Below are 21979 nucleotides of genomic sequence, written 5' to 3'. Positions count from 1 at the left end.
AAATATAAGAGTGTGTGCTGTGCTTTGGCTTGAAGAGCCTGGGGGCGGGGGAGAGGAGTGTCTTGTTTCCTTGACCATCCAACTTTGACTTTTTTTTCCCCTCCTTGCTCAGTATCTGCTGGTATAGGATTCCAAGGGCACTGAAACAAGGTCAAGGGGCTTTATGTGGCAAAAGGCATTCTTGGATGTGAATGTTTAGCAGGAGTTTAAATATCAGTGATTTAGCTTTATATTTTATTGGAGAGATAGTCACAGTTGTGCACTGTGAAACAGTGTTGACATGTATAGACTTGGGTGTGATGTGCCACAGATGCAGATTTGAGTCCCAGCCTGCCATTTATAAGCCCTGTGACCCCTGCCCATGGACCTAACCTCTCCGAGGCTTAGTCTCTCATCTATAAAATGTTTATTATCATAAAAGCACAAATCCTTATGGACAGGAAGGTGGGGCTATTGTGAAAAATGAGGTAGGGAAAGCACATAAAGCAGCTAGCACAGCACATGGTAGCATTTAGAAAATGTGAGCTCTTTTCCACATTATAATATTGGTCCCTATCCTACTTCAGATGCTAGGAAGTAAGAAATGGACCAGCCTGCCCTATGGATACATTTCTGCTGTTCAACACATAGATGTTGGATCAACCTCTGATTAGTTTTCTTTTGTTGTCACATATTTAGCAACTTATGAAAATCCATTTATGATCTCTCTGCTCTGGGTCTTCCAAGACCAAAATCAATATATTGGCAGGGTGGTAGTCCTTTCTGGACCTCTAGGGATGAATCTACTTCAAAGCTCATTAAGCTCATTGGCAATATTCAGTTCCATATAGCTGTAGAACTTTCCTGGTTGACTGGTGCTTAGGAGTCATTCTCAGCTTCTACAGCTCTCTTGCATTATCTGGCTCATGGACCCTCCCTCCATGTTTAAGAGCCTCTCCTTACACTTAGCATCCCTCTGACCTCCCCTTCTGCATCATCTCTCATCCTTCTTTCCTTTTCCTCCACATGCCTCTGACTCTTCTGCTTTCCTCGTCTACTATTAGGGACCCATTTCATTACATTGGGTCTACCTGCATCATCCAGGACTATTTCAAGATCAGCTGGTTAGTAACTTTAACTCCATCTGCAGAGTGCCTTCACCCCATGCCTGGATTAGTGTTTGACTAACCAGGAATGAGAGTCTTGGGGAGACATCTTTGAAACTCTGCCCACCACACCCTGTTAGTGATACTTTAAAATCTCCAACAATATTCCTGTCAGCAGAGCACACTCATTAGGTTTTTAGTTTTGACTGTTTTGTGGAGTTGGCTTAGCTGGGAAGAAAAACATGGAAAAGTTACTTTCAAAAACAATGGCCTATCTTCTTTCCTGACAGACTAATGTTCTGTTCAATATGGAGGTGTTAATCCATTTATCAGGGAAACTCCCCTTATTCTTCTCTTTTCCACTTTCTGTTCAGTGAAGTCCATACCATTTTAAGGCATTAAATATTGTAACTCTAAGGTTTTTATCTATAAGGCTCAACTCCAGCTTTCAAAATGTCAGCCAGCAGTGTCCAAACATGGAAGGCTCTCAGGCAATCCTGAATTATTCTAACATGACAGCGTGGGCTGAGAAACTCAAGATGCAGGTTAGAGTGCATTTGCCAATTGGCAACAAATTATGTTCTCATTAGTTTATCAAACCCATTCAGAAAAACTGGCACGTGGGCCCAAAGACATATACACAAAATTGTTACTGCAGACTTATTCGTCAGGGGGAAAAAAAAAGGCAAATAATCTAAATATCGACCAACTGTGCGTAGTTAAATAAAACTTGGCAGAGGAACTCCACAGAATACTCCTTTAGAGAAAAAAATTAGGTAGAGTCATATATACCAAAATGGAAGGTTTACTAAGATATACTTACTATAAAGTGAAAAATGCAAAGTTCAGAACCATCTGTATAATAAGATCCAATTTGTGTTACAAATGAAGCCTGTAAATGTACATATATGTGTAAATGCACATGAATAGCACATCTACCAATTAATTGATGTTTACTACTTCTGGGGAGAAGCATGGAGCTGGGGAGCAGAGAGGAAAAGGCACATTTGGGTTTTAAGTTGTTTAGTTCAGTAAAGCTTAAATCCTTCACAATGAGAATTGAATCATGAATTAACTGTAGACTTTTCAAAAACATTGGTAAAATATGCCAGGTTTTACATACCACTGAGGGGATAGGGAGCATAGTACTTCTAAATAATGGGACTTTCAGAAATTAAAGCCTGCCACTAGTAAATAACCCGTGAACATTTCAGCTGAAAAACCCATGCCTACTCATTGCCATTGTAGGACTAAGCACAAAACAGTCTAGACAAGAGAGGGCTGTTTGTCCTCTAGTTTCTGAATGACTGTGGCTTTCCATAGATCTAGCACATAGTAGGCACTCAATAAATACTCGTAGAATAAAACTACTGGCACTGTTTAATTTGGGAAAGTATGGTGTCTGCCTTTGATTAATTAAATCAAGTATAGTGAAATCATGGTAGACATATACACAAGATGCACCTAGTCTCAAGAATGGATGGACAGAAGGCAAACGGTTTCCACTAGAGAATACAGATGAGGAAGGTTTAGAATATAGGCAATCCTGCTATACTTTAAAATAGAACAACAACAACAACAAAAAGAAACCCCTGAAAAACCAGATCCTAGAAACCTGATTCTAACCCTATGCATCCCCCCTGGGATAAAGATCTTATAAAGTGCACATCAGAGTAGCCAGCAAGAGAGCAAGGGGCTCCAGGAAGAGGAAGTTCTCCATAGCTCTGCCCCTCCTTCTGTGGGATTCAGGGACTGGAATAAATGATTGCTAAACTGCCTTCAAGCACCAACCTCCTGGCAATAAGTGGCTGCTCAGGTGGCTCAGTGGCCTCAAAGGAGCTGGAATCAGTTCTCTCAGCTTCAAAGGAACAGAGAGCCTTGGGTTTGCATGTCAAATGTCAGAGTAAACCTAAGCCCAGGACCCCACCTCCTCTGTAGATCACCTGTCAGGGGTTGAGCTGCAAGGGCAGTCAGTCATGGTGGCTCCTCCATTTCCAAGTACGGGTTGGGAAGGGAGGCAGAACGTGGCAAAATGCCATCCCAAAGCCTTCAGCATAAAATTTTGCATTGTTTTTAGCTCTTCTGGCCCCTTTTTACTGTGAAAGCTGTAACTTCACTTTGGAGTTATCAATATTAACTAAGTGACTAAGGCAATAAATATATAAAGCAAACTGGAGGATTCTAGGTCTGGGAATGCAGGTAACCCCACTTTGCAGAGCTGTATGTACAGTCTTTGCTGCTATTGGTTTGTTTCTGCCAATAACTGAGAAACTCCGTAGTGTGACTACCCTGTGAACCATGAGCTTGTTTTTAAATTGTACCAGATGTGCATCCACTAACTCAGCCTGATGTTTTCATCCAATTTTTATGTTTTGATGATGTACACTCTTGCCACTCAAAGTGTGGTCCACACACCAGCAGCATTAACATTGCCTGGGAGTAAGGTTGCCAGATAAAATATAGGAAATTTAAATTTTACTAGGCATCCAGCTTATTTTTTCTTCTTTCTCTAAATCTGGCAACCCTACCTGGGAGTGTGTCAGAAATGCAAAATCTCATGCTCCACCCAGACCTGAGGACTCAAAATCTGCATTTAATAAGATTCTGCATGGTTGTAAAACCCAAGAGGTGCTAGTCTCCTTGACTCCTGTGATTTTAACCTTTTACCTGGAGGTCCTGCTGGCAAATTCTGATCTCACATCTCCACCAAATGAAGATGAAAAGAGTAATCCATCAACAACAACATTGGTTTGTATGTCTCCCCATCAAAGATTTTCATAATGTATTCTATTTGCAAGTGGGTGTGTGATTCAACCTGGGCGCATGGCCTCCCACTTTCAACCACTCATCAGCCAGAGCTGGTCCTGTGAGCTGAATCCCTGTCACTGGGGGGAGGAGACGCCAGGCTGTGTTAATTGCTTGCTGGGTGGTGGGGAGGAGGGGCGGGGTTACCATCTTGCCTTTGATCAGAAGGGAGAAGTAATGGTTTTACTTACATCCTGCTTGGTCTCCACTCAGGCCCAGAGCCCCGGGATCCATTTCAGGCTCTCTCTTTCTTCCTAGTATTCTGTTACGGACTACATACTGCAACCCAGGGCTTGGGGGGAGAACCAAACGCTCTTTGTGGTACACCCACATGACAGGCTTCAAAATGGAAACAATATTTAAGTTAAACCTGGAAGATCAAGTTTGCTAAGATCCTGCAACACAGGGAGCTTTTGAAAATAAAACAGCATGTCTCAGTTTGATGAGGAGAGGCAAGCAGGGATGGAGAAGCAAGGCCCTGCTAACAGCCCAAATCCCCACATAAGAATCAGTATTTCCCTTTATTCCTTATAAATAAGAAGGATAATAATAATGCACCTAGACAGAACCTGGAGAGTTTCAAGTTGTCTCTACAACCACACTCTTCTGCAATCCACAGAACAATTATTTTAGATGAGGGTGAAGGTGTAGGAAGTGGTCATTATTAGCCCTACATAACAAAGAAGCTCTAACCAAGTAGACAAATTTTAAAAGTTAAAAAAAAAATCAAGACACTTCCCTAGAGTGGCATATTGCCTGCCTCCTAAAACAGTATTCTTTCCCTTGCTTATAAGGGTTCATTTATTTGGTCACCCCAAACTACTCAGACCTCAGTAATCTCTCATGGGACTTCAGAGCTGGAAGAAACCTTAAAGAGACTCACAGAATCCTAAATTCAATTGTATCTCCTCAAATTTCATGTTGAAGTCCCCACCCCCAGGACCTTAGAATGGGACCTTATCTGAAAACAGGGTCTTTCAGATGTAACTAGTTAGGATTAGGTCATTCTGGAGCCCTGACCCAATGTGAATGACATCCTTATAAAAAGGATAAATCGGGACACGGACACAGCCACCCAGAAAGAATGTCATCTGAAGGCAGAGGCAGAGGCAGAGACTGGGGTCCTGCATCCATGAGCCAAGTGATGACACGATTTCCAGCAAACCAATGGAAACTGGGGAAAGGCGGGGAACAGGTTCTCTGTCACAGCCCTCACAGGGGACCAACCTTGCTGACCCCTTGACTTCTAGCCTCCAGAGCTGTGGGACAATCAATTTCTTTGTTGAAGCCATGCAGTCGGTGGTACTTTGCTTTGGCAGGACTTACAAACTAATACAAACCTTAAGGTGGGAAGTGCCACCATGTCACTCACTAATGCGGACGTCAGGTACGTTGTATGCCTCTTCTCATAGTCCCATCACATTGAGTCTCTGAGGTAGGCACTAGAAATGAGGAAGTGGAGGCTCACAGAGACTGAGCTACTCAGTCAAGATGACACAGTTAGCAGGTGGCCAAGCTGGACTGACACTTGGGCAGTCTGAGTCTAGATCCTGTTTTCTTCTCCATGAAACACCACAGCCTCGGGTGGAGTGGCCAGGACAACTGCCTAGCATCCACTGGGCCCTTTCTATAAGTATGTGGGCACTTGTAGGAACCCATAACACAACCATGAGGTAGAAACAAACATGGTATAGATTTTGTAGGGGAGGAAGCAGAGGCAATGAGGTTAAATGACTGGCCCGAGGTCCCACAGCCTGTCAGAGGTGGAACTGAGGCTTGAACCAGGTCTGTAAACTCTAGCAGGAGCCCAGACAGCTTGATTTTTCTGGGTTTTCAGAGGTAGATGTATGTCCCTTTCCAGATCAGAGTCCCTCTCTGTGTTACCATGCAGGCACCATCTTTCTGTTTCTCCACACACCACACATGTCCCTCTTTCCATACCCAAATGCACACACGAACATTTTCAGGAAGTTCATTTCTTCCTTGCCTCTACAAGAAAGCTCTGCTTCCTCCAAGTAGTGCAGAAGGTGGATTCATAACTATAAAGTCTGTGAAATTGCTTCGGTCTGTGGGTCAAACTCTGATAATGTTCTAAGTCAATTCCAGGAATTCTCCTGGGCCACACATTTACAGCACATCTGGGTGTAGAACACAGGTGCTCAACTGGGGGCAATTTTGTCCTCCAGGGGACATTCACAATCTCTGGAGTCATTTTTGGTTGTCACAACTGGGGTGCAGGGACATACAACCGAGGCCAGGGATGCTGCTAAATATCCTGCAATGCATGTTTGCACAGCACGGATGTATCCAGCCCCAGATGTCAGTAATGTTGAGGTTGAGAAATCCTCACAGAGTGTGTCCCACAGAGGCCAACTCCCCGTGTACAAATTCCAGCTCATGGCTCACTAGTACCACAACCTGGGGTAATTTTCTTAGACTCTGCAGGGTACAGTGTTCTAATCTTCAAAATTAAAAATAATAATAGTCCCCACACTGTGCCTAGCACAGTGTAAGCACTCAGGATAGTCACCCTTATTATTTCCAAAGCTGGAAGTTAGGCACCTGACCATGGGGCTTCAGTGGCTGCTGTTCAGTTGTACTATTCTGCAATTTGACCTGTGGTGGGCATTCTTGAATTCATGAATGGCTGACTTAGGCACTTACTCTTCGCACAAAAGGCAAAGTGCAATGTACAAGGCAACTCTTTTGTTTCAAAGTAAAAGCGTGCAGGTCATCCCTCTCTACAATCTTTTAAAAAGTATTCAGAAATTCCTTTGAGAATGTTTCAAAGGTCTCCTTTTATCTCTGCCACTAGCATTTACATAGCTTTTACAGCATGCCAGACACTACATGGTTTAATGGAATTAATCCTCAAAACAACCTTGTGAGACAACCACTGCCTTCTCTTCTTCCTTTTCAACAAAATCACTTCTCCTGAAGCATCAGGACCCAAGGTCAATCAATGCCTTATTAAGTTTTCATTCAATATTACTATTTTTCCTATTACCTTACAACTATTATCTTCTAATAGCTTCTCCAACCCTCTCTACAAGCATAAGAAATTTAGCAACATGACAGGTTCTATGGGTTAGTCTGGGCACCTAACACACTGCTTAACATATGCAATACGTATTATTTAATATGTACAATACATAATCAATTGTATATAATCACTCTTTGATTTCCCTCCCCCAACCAGCTGACTTATGAGTTCTTGGAACTTAACCCACTTGGGGAGAGACTTCAGTATGTGGTTTAAGGAGCTGCATTTGAAGAACCCCTTGCTCTGTAGTGGCTGATGGTGGCCACACAATATTGAAAAGAGAGCATGGGACATGGTGGAGATGACAGAACTGGGTTCCAGCCTGGGCTCTCCACCTCTAGCTGTGTGACCTCAGAGGCATGACGTTGCCTCTTCTCTGTAGAATGAGACACCTGAGACCCACATGTGGGAGCAGAATAAGACTAACCAGAGTTACATGAAGAAGGAGACATTCGATAATGGCTGCCTTCCACCGCTGAATAAATTTTGCTCCTTGTTATAACTTGGATTCCATGGTGACCAGGCTTATGAGACTCCACTGCGGTCTGTTAACTGACCACAACCCCACACTTAAATGTCGTTGTGTCATTGTTCTATCTTCTTTTAGTCCCTCTGATGTTACCCCTCTTTGTTCTGACCCTGGTCTGAATTGTTCATACTAATCTATTGCTATGCAGAGTCAGTGGCAATATAGAACATGCAATGTAAAGTTGTCCTGTGCTAAAGTGCAGAGTCCTTGAATTCTTCGTATAACCTTATGGACAGGTAATTAATATACCTTACTTGAATAAAGTAACGCAAGAAGAGCAGAGACCATTTCTGTCTAATTTCTGTTGAACTAAACATAGTAGGTACTAGATAAATATTTGTTGAACTAATTACCAAACAGGTGAGCATTAGTTAACTGCTACATAAAAGGTATGTGGTGTTTTTCCCTCTCAGTGTCTCCTTTCATTTCTTTTCAAATAATCTGAATAATTTGTAGGCAGAAGCACAAGAGCTTAGCTTTTAATCTCATCAACAAAGAACCTTCCAAAGAGGAGACATTCCTTTGGCCTTGGTTGTTGGCATTTCAGATGTAATTACATTTTTCACCCTAAAATTTCCCAACAAGATTAAGAGTCACACACAAAGTTTCCTTAACCCTCTACTCAGAAGTTGCACAAGGAGATCTGCCCACTTTTCATGGGATTTCTGAAGGATGCCAGCTGCTGGCAACCATGAAACCTGAAACACAAAGGACTCATAATCGCCTGGAACAACCCTGCTTGCACAATCCCCTGCAAGCCTCTCTAAGAATACGCCAGAGCCTGCAAGCATGCACATGCTGTTCTGCAGGGGGAAAGATGCAATATTTCCTTTCTCACCAAGCTGTTTCTAACATTTCATTTACTTATTCCGGATCAGACAAGATAAGAGTGTACAAACATCTAAGAAAAGGGCAACATTAGCATTTTCTTTGTAATTTTACTTGCTTTATGGCTTCTGTTGGAGTTTCTCCTGACTTCACATCATGGTGATATTTCTGATGATGGCTGAAAAGTTTTAAGCTTCTTCAAGTACCTAATTCCAGTTGGCTACTAATTATACTAGTTTACTGGGAGTGTGTATTGAGGGCTTTTGAATTTGTGTGCATATATTTTTTGTTGCCTAGACCGTGTACTTGATCCTAGGAAAGTTATGAGCAACCCATTCCAGGGAGGAAGCTTTTGGTGGCAAGCATGCAGATACCCACAGGGACTGATTCCACTTGTTTCTTGAGGACGTGAGTCCATGTAAAGCAGTTTCAGTGGTCAGACTGGTGCTCAGTACCCAACCCGATTCAGGAGATAGACACTGAATAAACAGAGTTCTTATAATGCACAGTAGATGCTTGACAAATCATTACAGAAATACTGGTGCTGCAAGGGGTGATCAGTGAAGAAGGTATCAAAGGAGGTGATAGTGGGAAGAAAATAAGACAAAGTACTTACTATGTACTAGCACTGGACTAGCACTTTAAATCATTGTCTTCTTTGGGTTTCACATCCCTCCCCGCCACTTTGCAGATAATACACTGAGGTTCAGAGAGACTAAATGCCCAAAGTCCCACAGATACTGAGGGACAGGTCTGGGAGATAGAGCTCCCACCCTCATTCCATGAACTTCCACATGGAAGATGGACATTTTACTCATGAAGAAAAGAGGGGGACAAGAGGAGGAGGAGGAGGCAAAAGAAGGTATGAGGAGAAGGAAGGGGAGACAGTCCATGGAGCAAAATCCTGAGATGGAGAGGAGGAAAATGATGCAGTCCTATTCACTGTCTTCATGATTCTTGGAAAACAGGCCCACCTTCCCTTCCCATGAGAGAGGACTGAGTGGGGAGCTTGAAGACTGAAGCAGAGATCTGAAAGGGTCACTTTGGAGAATGCAGTATGACTCAGTACTCTGCAGTAGGACTCTCAGACAATTAAGAGTCCTAGAGAGAGGCTTTGGAGTTATATACACCTGGGTTCAAATCCCAGCTCCAACATTCCTCAGCTGTGTGATTTTAGACAAGAGAATCACATCCCCTCTCTGTGCCTAAGTTTCCTCATCTTGAAAACAGGACAGTAGTAGTACCTACCACAGAGGTAGTTACGAAGGTTGAACAGGACGATCAATATGAAAGCACTTAGGATGATGGTGGCAAATGATAAACCACTAGGTCACATGCAGTGGCCACTGGCTTTTGTACAACCTGCAAGCTACAATTAGTTTTTAGCTTTTTAAAGAGTTGGAAAAAATCAAAAGAAGAATATTTTGTGACACATGAATATTATATGAAATTCAAATTTCTTTGTCCATCAATACAATTCATATTGGAACATGGCCAGGACCACATGTTCCTTTTGCAACTTCTGAGTTGCAGGGGCACAGGGTAGCTGTGCCCCAGGGCAGCATGGGGCACGCTCATGGCTGCACCGAGCTCAGCACACTGCAGATGGTGGGAGTCAGACCTCGACAGCAGGCCGAGTGGCCCATGTATCACCTCTCAGTGGGGATAGACATTTTCAAACATGAAATACATAAAATACCACTCTGGATCAATACTAACAGATGAACATTTGCATAGATTTTGATGACAGAGAATAATAACTTTGAATTCCAATTAAATAGAATGTTATTTCCCTCCAAAAGAATCCTATTCTTCACATTAGTAGACATGTATTACAAAAAAATGAACTCATTATATTTTTAATTTCATCAACAAAAGAAGTTGTGAAAATGTGCTTTCTTCCTTGTTATAGGAATACTTATATAATACTCTTCATTTTTCCTTTTGGTCCACACAACCTAAAATATTTACTCTCTAGCCATTACAGAAAAAATGTGCTCAGCCTTGACTGAGGACAGTGGCTGGCACAGGAAAGGAAGTGCTGGCTCTCACCTTGCTGCCCTCACAGCCCTGACACCATTCCCCTTGTGAAGGCACTCGGCTAAAGGCGCCAGTTCCTCTTTGTATGTCTTATTAGATACTGCATGTATATGACCATCAAGTTCCAGGTAAATACTGGGCATACATGGCTGCACAACATAGGAAGGGAAACAAAAGCTTAATGCTGGTGCTGGGCTACATGCCTTCTCCTTTTCAGGACCATTCATCCTTTTTTTTTTGGCACAGGGTCCTGTGGGCTCCCAGTTAGCTGCCCCCACACAATGGTGGCAGCTCCACCTGCTAGGGCAAAGAGCTCATCCTGAAGACCAAAGAGAAGACAGATGCAGCAAGGCTCTCCCCACAGATATTCTGTGGGTGCTAATTCTATATGAGTGTCTGGGAAGAAAAGGGCCCATGAACAACATGCACAGCCACCCCAGCCAACTCTCTCTTTCTCTTGGAGTGTGATGACTAGCCTAAGGATTCTGACCTATCAAAGGTTCTGAGAAGGCCCACAATGAAGAAACCTATTTCATTCTGTTTAATGCATTTCGCTCAAACTTATTTGAACACAGAATGTTTTTATTATAATTTTTTTAAGTGTCTTAATATTCAATATCATCAGTTTTCTGAGGAACAACTTTAACAAATTACTACTACAGGGGGGAGGAGCAGTTGACCAAGAATTAGATGTTTGAAGTTCATGTTCTACCTCCCACGTCCTATCTCTACATCCCTGAAAAAATCTCAACTGTTGGAACTTCACTTTTTTACTTTGTAAAACAGGCATGATGCTACCTGCCTGTCACCCCCCTGGAGCTGATGGGGGCTCAGATGTGAGTGAGACAGAACTAGGAGAAGTGGCAATGTCAGCCCTTGGCACTTTGAGGATGTTTCTGATGATGAGTGGACTGGGCACAGAGCTGCCAGGTGGAAGGCTTCCCCCCAGCTGTCCCTGCCCTCTGTGTTTGTTGGAAAGCAGAGGCCACCTGAGGGGTTGTGGGAAGAGCCCATCCTTCTGTGTCCAGTCCCTCCCTGCCCAAGGTGAGAGGCACACCGAGGAGAGATCCCCCAAGTACATAAAACTCCCTGAAGGCCTCCAAGGGTGGGAGTCCTGGGCCTCAAACCAGGTGCTCACACTCACTTATGAAGTATGGAAATGGCTCAGCCGTCTGGCCTCTGAAACACACCAAGTACATTCGTAATTTAAAAAATAATAACATGGAGAAAATTCCTCCAGCGCGTCTCAGCTTGCACCCTCACCCACAGTCACCACCTTATCTGACATATCGGATTTCTCTGAGTCCCAAGCCTGTTGTGTAAGGAAGGACAGGAGTGCTCTGTGGCTCTGAACACTTCCTCATTCCCCCTCTTTGGTTTCCACATTCCATGAGAAGGAAGGACAAGTCCTTTCTGCCACTGATGGTATTGATGACCTGGGAGGCTGAACTGTGTTTCAAATCTGCAGGTAGTGATGCTGTCAGCTGGGTGAGTCATTTCTCTCCCAGAAGAAAGCAGAAGTGTTTCCATTTCCCATTGTGTCACCGCCTCCAGACAAAGAGGAACACAAAGGATGCCTCTAATGTGATTTCACTATATTCCCAAGCTAGTACCCTGGCACCAGTAGATGGATACAGGTGCGAAAACAAATCAATAAAGTATAATAGCAACCAACAACAGCAGCCCATAGCCCTACCTGCAGACCCTCGTCAGAATTCAACACCATGGGCAACGGGACACCCCCTTTTAATCATTGAGGGTGTTTTGTTTTTGTACAGGGATTTGTATAGAAACTTATCTGAAATAATGCAGTTATATCAGAGATCAAGGTGCACTGAAAGAAGAATGATGCTGGGGAACAGCAGGGCTGCTAATTCTACCACAGTTGACTCAGGGCAGCCACAGGCATCTGGGCTTCCTTGCTGATACCTGAGCATGGAACAAAGCAGTCTCATATTGCTGCCAAGAATAATCAAACTGCAGCAATGCTCGTTACTCCCACTGTCCCCAGATGGTTGCTGTGTGCCCACCCCAACGTGATGAGGCTCTCGGACTGCTCGATGTAGAGCAGAAATCAAAATTACACACAGGCATGTTGACACAGAAAGACAGTCATGTGACATTGAGTAAATAACAACAGTAACAGTCTTCAAAGGCTTAGCCAGCACATAAGAGTGGTAGAACCAGAATCTGAACTGGGTCAGTGTGACTCCAGATCTCAGTGCTTACCAACCACATAGCACCAAAGACTAGGCAAAGTCGGATTCTGTCCCCACTGGGCATGTATTTGCATGACCATGTCTGCATGGGACAATGTGCTTTAGAATGGCACTTTCTCTGAATGAGGATTACAAGAAGTGTTTTCTTCCTGATTCCTCATTAACTTTCTAAGTTTTCTACAGTGAACATGAAAGTAATAAATGGGGAAAACGAAGCAGTGGCTGTAAAACTCGGGTGTTCTAGTGAAAGTGACCTTTGTGATTTTTATGTCAGAGTTTCATCCTATGTTTTCTTCTGAAGGATAAAGGTGCAATGTATATAGAAGGTCTTTAACCACTTATGGGTAGTTGCCTTTTCATTCTGGGTCTAACAGAGTTCACTGAAAAATGATCTTTTCTCAAAGATTTTATAACAACTTTTCTCCTATATCCTTCTGTAAGTTCTATTTCCACCACCCTGTATGTGCACAGTGATTGAGGCACTAAGGAAATACTTGGGATGGATGGAGTTCTCAGTTGCCCAAGCCCTGAGACCCAGAGGCAGACATTACAGGAGGAGCCAGCTTACTAGGACACACAGTGGGGTCACAAAGGAGCCAGGCTGAATTGAACCTCATGCTGTGGGAAGCTCCTGAAGGTTAAAAGAAACAACAGGCAGGGCTCCTCATATGCATATAAGCATCCCAGAAATTCTTTCTCTTTGGGAATAGCCCTGTGTGCTGGAAGGCAAGTGTTACCCACTGCAGAATCTGCATGGGAGAGAAGGGGGCAGCTCAGAACAGCACCCAGCAGGACGGAAGTTCTCAGTTGTTTTATGCTGTAACCCCTAGCATTTGCATTACATTTCCTGGAAAACATAGCTAGAGGGAATGTACACCTTTATCCCAAAGTCTCCAATAGGCACGTTCCTGGGAAAGGTGCCTTGTGGCCACCAAGGAAAAATGGATATTGTAGAACCTATTTCATGGGATCATCTGGTAGCCAAGAGGGCCAGTAGTCTTCCTGCAGAGATCATGTTACTCTGGGGAAGGCACATATGGGAAATGCCTGAGGATACGGTTTAGATACATCTGGGCCATGACCAAGGGCCTCCAGCCAATTGATACCTCAATGGCAGCAAGGAATATAGCCATTCTAGTTGGTGGTGACCATAAACATGCACTCTTATTTTGGATGTTGTTGTCTGTTTTTTCCATTTTGTTGGGACTATGGAGCTGGTTGGAAAGAGGTAGAATTGGAGTTCCTCTCTCTGAAACACCAACAAAGTTCTGGCTCAGCTTGTTAACATCGCTTGTCAATTGGATGGCTTCCTAAATCAGGCTTCTGAGAAGTGTCTATTCTTGGTCTACTGGTCTAGTTAGGAACCTTCTCAAATCCACACTTACACATCTTAACAGGAATCTGTTATGCTCTCCCTGAAAATGCCATTCTGGCCATATGTTTGAATGATGACTTATTAGCAATTGAGAATCAACATCTGACATTGAATGGTGTTCTGACATCACTTAGTGGTTGTGTTCTTTAAAAACCCTTCCATCTTCCTGGTAATCTGGGTGATCCTCTGGAAAAAAAGCATTCATAACATCAACATAACATCATGTTGTCCCAAGTGTAAGACATAGTTTATGGGTATTGTCACAAAGGGTGATGCCTGTCTCACTGGCACCTGCTAACCTCCAGACAGTGCTCACTGCTATTGGTGCTTGCTTCTCCCTGCACTCACTCACGGCTGGATTTCCCCAAGCCCACACAGCTTATTATTTTTCTTCTAGCATTCAGTTTTCCATACTCCTCCCACCCATTGATATCTGATTAATTCTCACCAGATGTGAGTGTCTGGCCTTCTCCAAGATTTGTTATTTTCCCTGCCATGTTCCTAACCTTCTTTAGGCCATTTGTGCGATTTCTGTGACCTCTCTAGTGTTTCCAACACCTCCCAAATTAGTGTCATCTGTGACTTTCCTTCACATGTTCTTTGCTCCCCTTTACAGATCATTAGTAAAGAGGTTAAACAGGACCAGACCATCACAACACTGTAGAGCAAATGACAAAGGGGTGGGAGGGGCTGGACTGCTCCCTGAGTGCCAGCCCTGGCACGGGGAGGATGTAATGCAATGCAACAACACTCCACTAGACTCCTCCTGCCTCTGGTCCACATTCATTTATCACCGCTGTTTGTTTATGAGTTCTCAGCCAGATTTCAGGTCCTGAGAGTATGGTCATATCCAAGCTAACATGCATTGCTTGGCCAGGTAACTCTTACAAGCCTCAGAAAGAATCCACAAGAACTTATTTACTCTCTTTACTCAGCTTAAAAGCTCCTACCCAAGCACCCGAGGCCATCAGAGTTGAGAGCAGAAAGAGGTGGACTGAGACATTTTTAATATTACTCTTCTCTCTCTTCCAATTCATTAGCTCACAGTTGTTCATTAAATATTCGTTGGCTTTCACATTAGTCACTGGATTTTTCTTTCAGCCAAAAGAAACCCTCTGCTTGAAACACAGACTAATCCATAGTCTCCAGCAATCAAACCTTTCTTTGCTATTCCCAGGTGTCATTAAAATCAAAGGTAACTGAAGAGGGTGTGTTTTTAGGGTAAACATGCTTTAAGACCTGCTGGAAATTGTGTAGCTGGCTTATGTAGCTATGGTCACAGGAATAAACTTCTCTTTTTTATTTTTCTTCCTTCTGTCTTTCTTTTACACTCTCCAGCCCCCAAATTTACCCATCCCAGAGTTATCAACTACTTTCTCCAGCTGCCATAAACTGTCTGCTATCCCAAGCCCAACAGTAGCAATATTAGTGATGTTCTATTGAGCCCCTCACCATTGCACAGGCATGGTTAGGCATCCTACTCAGCTCATCTCATCTAATCCTCACCATGTCTCTGGGAGGTGTCCTGACATCACTTAGTGACACACAGTGTACAAAACCTTCTACCACTGAAAAAATGGAGCAGTAGATTGGGAAGGACAGTTACCCGGGGCCATCCAAATCCAGGCCCATCTGAATCCAGAGACAACACTGTGAGCCACTCTACACAGTGTCACCTAGTCTCTAATGGATGAGTGGTCAGTTCTTCACCTTTCTGAGTCACTGGACTCCTGTAAGTCTCTGTTGAGGATCTGAGGTACTCTCTCTCCTTGGGGGATGCGTACATACCCACGATAAAGTCTGTTAACTATGGCAAGGGAATTGTAGACCCTTGGGGTACATGAACACCAGCTTAAGAATCTGTGTACGATGAATTTTTGTACTAGTCTAAGTTCCTCTAGGGTGAAATTGTGCCTCAACTCCAGTACTAAGATGATGAACTATTTCTGAATGAATTATTGATTGGAAGCATGTTGGGTAGTTCATTCAAGCTGTAGCTCTGAACAATAGCTCACAAGCCTGACTGGAAGATATAAATATATAAACATCTTCCAGAGGAGCAGAGGTGTCAAAAAAAAAAAAAAAGGTGGCAATGGAGGAAGATAATAGAGCACAAACATCTCACTTTGCCTAGCAATTAATTTTGCAATTGGTGGTTCTGAAACATCTCATGGCTACTTCTAGTGACTTCTCATCTTAACTCCTTAAAACAGATAATTGGAAGGCTCTTTTGAAAAAAATAACAGTTGGCTCCTGAACAACACAGGTTTTAATACACAGGTCCATTTATATGAGCCACAGCTGGGAATGTGTGGATGCAGAGGGCTGACTATATGCATTGTTCTATGCCGTTTTACATAGGGGACCTCAGTGTTCTCTGATCTGGGTGTCTGCAGGGGGTCCTGGAGCCAATATCCACAAATACCAAGGAACAACTGTAAAGTTTTGGAGGGTCAAAAGTTGTATGCAGATTTTTTACTGTATGTGGGGTCAGCTGCCCTAATCCCTGCATTGCTCAAGGGTCCACTGTATATTCAGGATTTCAAGAGGGGCAATCATTAATTAAAAGCAGCCAAATCTTATGAGGCTGCCCCTTAACTGACAGAATTCTTGATTCCTGGGGAGTTCAGAGGGTGTAGAGCCAATGGCCCCTGCCTTCTTTCTCTGGGTCCTTTCCAACCTTCTACAACTTCAGGAATGTGACTTTTCCACAGACCACACTCTGCCCCACATATCTCCATACTCTATGACTGCTAATTTTTCTTTGTAATCTTTGCTATTCAAGTTCTCTTCTTGTCTTTGAAAATCAGAGGAGCTGGACATTCTTGAAGTTAGACTTTATTATGCTGTAAACCTGACCTCCTACAGGTCACTACAGTGAAAGGCAAGAGGTTCCCCCTGTTTGTATACAGACAAATGGAAAAGAGGACAAGTCAAAAGGCTGCCTCTCAATTGGCCTGTCCAAATGGATGCCCAGGGAAAACAAAACTCTGGATTCCTATCCAGCCCCATACCATTCAAAAATGGCTTGCCCCAGCTTCAACACCCATGGTAGAAATCTGGGAGCATTCTTGATTTAGTCCTTTCTCTTACCTCCCCATCCAAATCTTACTGGCTCCACTTCCTACTCTCATCTCCAACTTACCATTTGCCTGCATCTGCCTCACTGATTCCCTGGGTCAGCACCATCAATTCTCTCACAATTGATGGAACTGCCCCTACTTCTGCTTTTCCTGCCATGACAATTCATCTCCTACAAAGTAGCCAGGGCTGTTCTACAACATAAATCAAATCATGTCATGTCCCTGCTTAAAAGCCAATGATTGTTCTTTTAATTTTTTAATTTTTCTTAGGCTAAGACCCAAACTCTCTACTTTAGCTTACATGATCTGGCTTCTTCCCACTCCTTCAATTTCACCTACCATCTTATTCTTCACCAAGAATTGTGATCTTCAAGCTCCTCCAGCCTATAAAGCTCTTTCCCACCTGCAGCCTTATGCACAGATACCTGGGACCACCTCGCAGGCATAGATACCTCCTGATTCTCCCCATTTTAAGGCGCGGCATGAAACTCATTTCTTTGGAAAGATGCTCACTGAACATCCTTTTAGAAGTAGGTTCCTTCTGTTAATCTCCATATCTTTCTGTTTTCCAACAAAGCAATGATCAAAATATGTAAGGTTTTCATTCATACTTTTAATTCTGTGATTTGTTTTCATTAACTAGATTGCAACATTCACAGAGTAGCAATCATGTCTATCTTACTCATCATTGTTTTCTCAGCATCTAACCAAGAATTTAACCATTTGACGAAAGGTTAGATGAGTAGGTAAAATGATAAAATCAATGGATAAATACATGAAAGAAAAGCCTTTGTAGCCAATGGCACAAGGAGGAGATGCATCAGATCCTCAGTCATAGGAGACATAGATTGAATTAAAAACCCTACTTGTTACTCTATACAGGAGGCACAAAAGAAAACCTCCACTTTGCAGAGAAAGTAGGGCTTTGGTTGAGAATCTAAGAGCGCAGGGTTCCTTCCACGATTTCTTTCCCAGCCCCTGGATTCCTCTTGCCCCAGGACAAGTGCAGGCCTAGTGTCTAGACCCTGTATATTCAGGGAATGTAAGGAAATCATACACTTTCAAGCCACAGTAAAACACACCTCCTTCCTCATTCTTCCTGAGGGGAGGCATCCAGGGAGTTCCACCAGCCTTCAAGCTCTGCTTCCATGTGTAAAAAACCCTTGCCGGGGCTAAGTGCTCTGTGACTCATACTTGCAGTCTGTAACATGGCCCATGTGCTAGTGGCATAGGGCTCCAATTTTTCATTTTGAACAGGATGTATCTGCTGGCATCACAGCCCCATGCCAAAAATTGTTAATGCCCACATCTGTATTTTTATGAATCAGGTCTGAAAAATTTGCATGTGTTTTCAATCTAAAAGATGTATCCTTTTCTAGTGGCTTAAGAAATAAAAATGATCTTGTGCTCTATGTATGCTCAATTACCAGAGTTCACAATAAAAGCTGGAACATTCAAATGTCAAGGCCGACGTGGCATCAGATCTCACAAGGTGACTTGATTTGGTCCCTCACTGCCCCATCTCATTAAATGTTCACAAATCAAAGAGCCTCTTGGGGGTTCAAGGGAAGCACCTCCATTCAATGGAAATGAAGAGTTATTTGCTGACACAAATGATTGCCACATTAAGTGGATTTTCCCAAAATAAAATAATGGAGAATTAAGTAGCTGTTTTCCTGCATTTTGCAAAACAAGATAGAAAATGCAGTAAGGGCTCCAGGAGCACATTTTCACAATCAAAAGTTGGGGGCAAGAGGACAGACAGTGTTAGAACATGCATTTGAGGGATGCCCATGAGGGCAACAACATGCTGGAAATGTGATCCCATGGACTCTTTGCCATGAGATCAAGAAAATCAGGACAATAATACAAAGCAAAGATAAATTCTAGCGTCGAGGAAACAAGGGATGAGCCAATAGAGAGAGGTAGGAAGAGAATTTGGGGGCAATAGAGTATACAGTGGACCAAAGAAGCACTGACTATGTAATTTGCAGTGCCCAGTGCAAAATGAAATGATGGGCCCCCTTCTCCAGTGGCAGCAGAGCATTATTAAACCAAGAGTGGAGCCTTTGTAAGCTTGGGGTTCTGTGGACTACATAGGTCACATGCTGATAATGTCGGGCTGGGTGTGAGGTTTGTGGTGGAGGAATAAAGGCTGGCTCTAGGGCCGTCAAAACTCTTTCAAAAAGCAGTTTCCTCAGTCCACTTTGCTCACAGTAAACACCACCCTTGAATGATCATAGCAAGGGAAATAAATTGTGCCTAGGCTCATACCTAGAAGTGGCAAAAAAGGGAGGAGCTGTCGGGGTTGTTACACTAATTCCACTTTGTTGTCATTTTTGGAACGACTTTTCCTAAATTATGATTCATTTTAGCACCAAAACACCAGATTCCAGCCAGGGCCTTTTAATAGTATTGTAAGTATTACTGATGCTTAGTAAAATAATTTCTTGTAATGTTTCTTTTATAAGGGCCATAAATCAAAATATTCAAAATAGTTAATTTTTAATGTGCCATTATTATCCATCCTTAGTTATAAATTTAATGTCTCCTTAGGCCCCACAGATTCTAATGTGACTCAAAACATGCAACGGCTGTTCAAAAATAGACGGTTCCCCAGTATCTCATTATTTAAGTCTCTAAGATACCGTTTTAAAAGCCTGAAGATAACTGAGTAAACTTGTTTAAAGGAGTCATAAAGAAAGATAAGTAGTTTTCCTCAAAAGCCTATAAAATTTATTACAACATATTAAAGTAAGATTACATATTGACTAATTATCAGAAGGCATTTGTTTTCTGGGGCACATGGTGTTTGGGGAAATTCATGAGCACGGCAAGGTTTTCCATGAGCTTTGGCACGGATTCTACCCTGAGGATGACAACAAGGTTCCTGTCTCAGGAAATGGCAGGGTGGATGTCAGTAGTCTTATGAAAGAGCAATAAAGATCTTTATGATCCAGGAGGAGACCCAAATGTAGCCCAGCACCCTAACATTTATGGTACAGAAGAAGCAGCTTCATAGAAGAGCCCCAAATAGGACCTACACTCTTTGTGACAACCCCCAAACTCTTAGAAGCTTCCTCTGCCTACCTATTCTATACAAGCGTGGGCAGATTTGACATGCTTGTTTTTTTAGCATTATAAAACCTTTTCTTCTCATTTAATATTGTTTTAGGTCAAATTATTCTTTTATTAGCTTTTCAAGACACAGGGAGACTCATTCAGACAGGATCTTAAGAATTTCTCTAGCTTCCCTGCCTCCTCATACTAACAAGCTTTTCTTTGGAGCCACTTTGCATCTGAAAGATACAATTCCAGTGCCATTCTTCACTTTACCCAGAAAAGAGTGAAGAAAGGAAATACTCTGATGTGATCAGCAAGAAGGTTCTACTGGCAGCGAATGGACCCAGTAGGTGTTACATCTTTACTATAGAGAAAGATATTGTATCTAAAAATCAACCCCTCCTACCACCCCTGCCCCCCCCCCCCCCCAGCCATGTATTTCCTACAGGACCAGAGAAAGCAATCTGACTTATTGGCAGGGACTACAACAGGTTCAAACCAAGCAATTGAATACACCATTGAAACTGTAACCCATGGGCAAAACATACCAGTTATTGTTTTAAAATACACCTGAAGCACCAGTGCCATTAAATAAGAGGGCAAGACTTGAGGAGGGGTACACCTGTTGTTATCTCAGATAACTGCCTCTCTTATCACAGACTTAGCGATTCTCCAGCACTGTAATGGTTCAAGTTTGTCCTAGAAAAAGAACTGCATACGCAGTACTTTTTGACCATAAAAAAATCACGTGGCACACAATCTACCACATTCCTACCATATTTCATGTAACCATAGGTATATTCAACTCCAGGGAGTTGTGACTTGGTGGTAAACAGCCTGTAATATATTGGAGAGACGTGAGTCCTAGCAGCAAAAGTCACTAGAGTTTAGTGTTCGGTTTATAACTGTGGCAATTACATGCACCACTGTTCCATTATAATGCAGATAGGACAGAAATAAAGGGTGGGTTGTTAGTAGCTAAAAACCCACCTTTAAAACAGCAAAACATTCAGAAAAACTCCATGTGTGAAATTTATAATGCAAAGCTCCGTAGAAGCACAATTGTAAAAAAGCAACAGATAAAATGCCACTAATGAGACCTGCCAATATTAATATTTCCATTCTAATTTATTCAGAGGTACAGTTGCCCATTCACCATTACTATGCCTTGATCCTTGTGTTTTCTTCAGAACTGCCGTAGAAGAGAGAGTACAGTCCATTAAACAGGCTTTTTAGAGATGACAGTTTCAGCTCCATACAAATATATCATTTCATTTTCCTTATTCCTTGCCAAACATTTGAACAACCAGAAAGATGTGAGAATCACACCACACTGGCATGTCTGGCAAAAGCAAACAGTGAGCTGAAAACCACAACTGGAGAATTGTGACAATTTCTGGGTCCGCAATCATGCCTTTAAAAATGTGCATAAATCCCAGCCAGGGCGTAGTTTACATCTTAAATAACACAGAAGCATTAGAATTGTGCTCAACCCATCCCCAACACGGCAGTGGGATAGTGAGGTCTCAGGGTGGCTGGGAAGGGGTTGTAGGTAGGAAGGAGAGGGCTCTTGAGGATGGTCACAGAACACAGGAGCAAACACAGGGCACAGTCACAAACATCAGTGAACATTATTGATCACACACACAATATAACACCAGAATGCAATCTTTTAAAGAAAAATGATATAAAAGTTGGTTTCTCACCCCTCAAAACAACACTGGAACTTTGGTTTACAGGCCCGGCTATGCCCATATGCCCTCCTCGTCATCCTGTGGCCGGCCCCGGGAGGGAGGTGTGCGGAGAGGAGGGAGCACCGGAATGAAAGAAGAGAAGGTTAGTTACACCGGGATGCACTGCAAAGGCACACTGATCTTCACTTTGTTTTTTAATCTTAAAGCACGAGAAA

At 42.9% G+C, this 21979-nt stretch overlaps 1 protein-coding gene across 1 annotated transcript in view; it reads right to left on the bottom strand.

The window, feature by feature from the left end:
• The window catches only part of ERC2 (ELKS/RAB6-interacting/CAST family member 2), a 932688-nt gene that overhangs the window by 152197 nt on the left and 758512 nt on the right, over window positions 1-21979 (bottom strand). Inside the window, exon 17 of the mRNA XM_053930289.1 lies at window positions 21777-21842. Within this exon, the coding sequence (XP_053786264.1) occupies window positions 21816-21842 (27 nt within the window). The 3' untranslated portion in view covers window positions 21777-21815. The remainder of the gene's footprint in view (window positions 1-21776; window positions 21843-21979) is intronic.

This window comes from Desmodus rotundus, chromosome 8 (genome assembly GCF_022682495.2).
Source record: "Desmodus rotundus isolate HL8 chromosome 8, HLdesRot8A.1, whole genome shotgun sequence".
Lineage (NCBI taxonomy): Eukaryota > Metazoa > Chordata > Mammalia > Chiroptera > Phyllostomidae > Desmodus > Desmodus rotundus.
The sequence above is the reverse complement of the archived record's forward strand: the minus strand, read 5'-3'. Positions and strand labels throughout refer to the sequence as shown.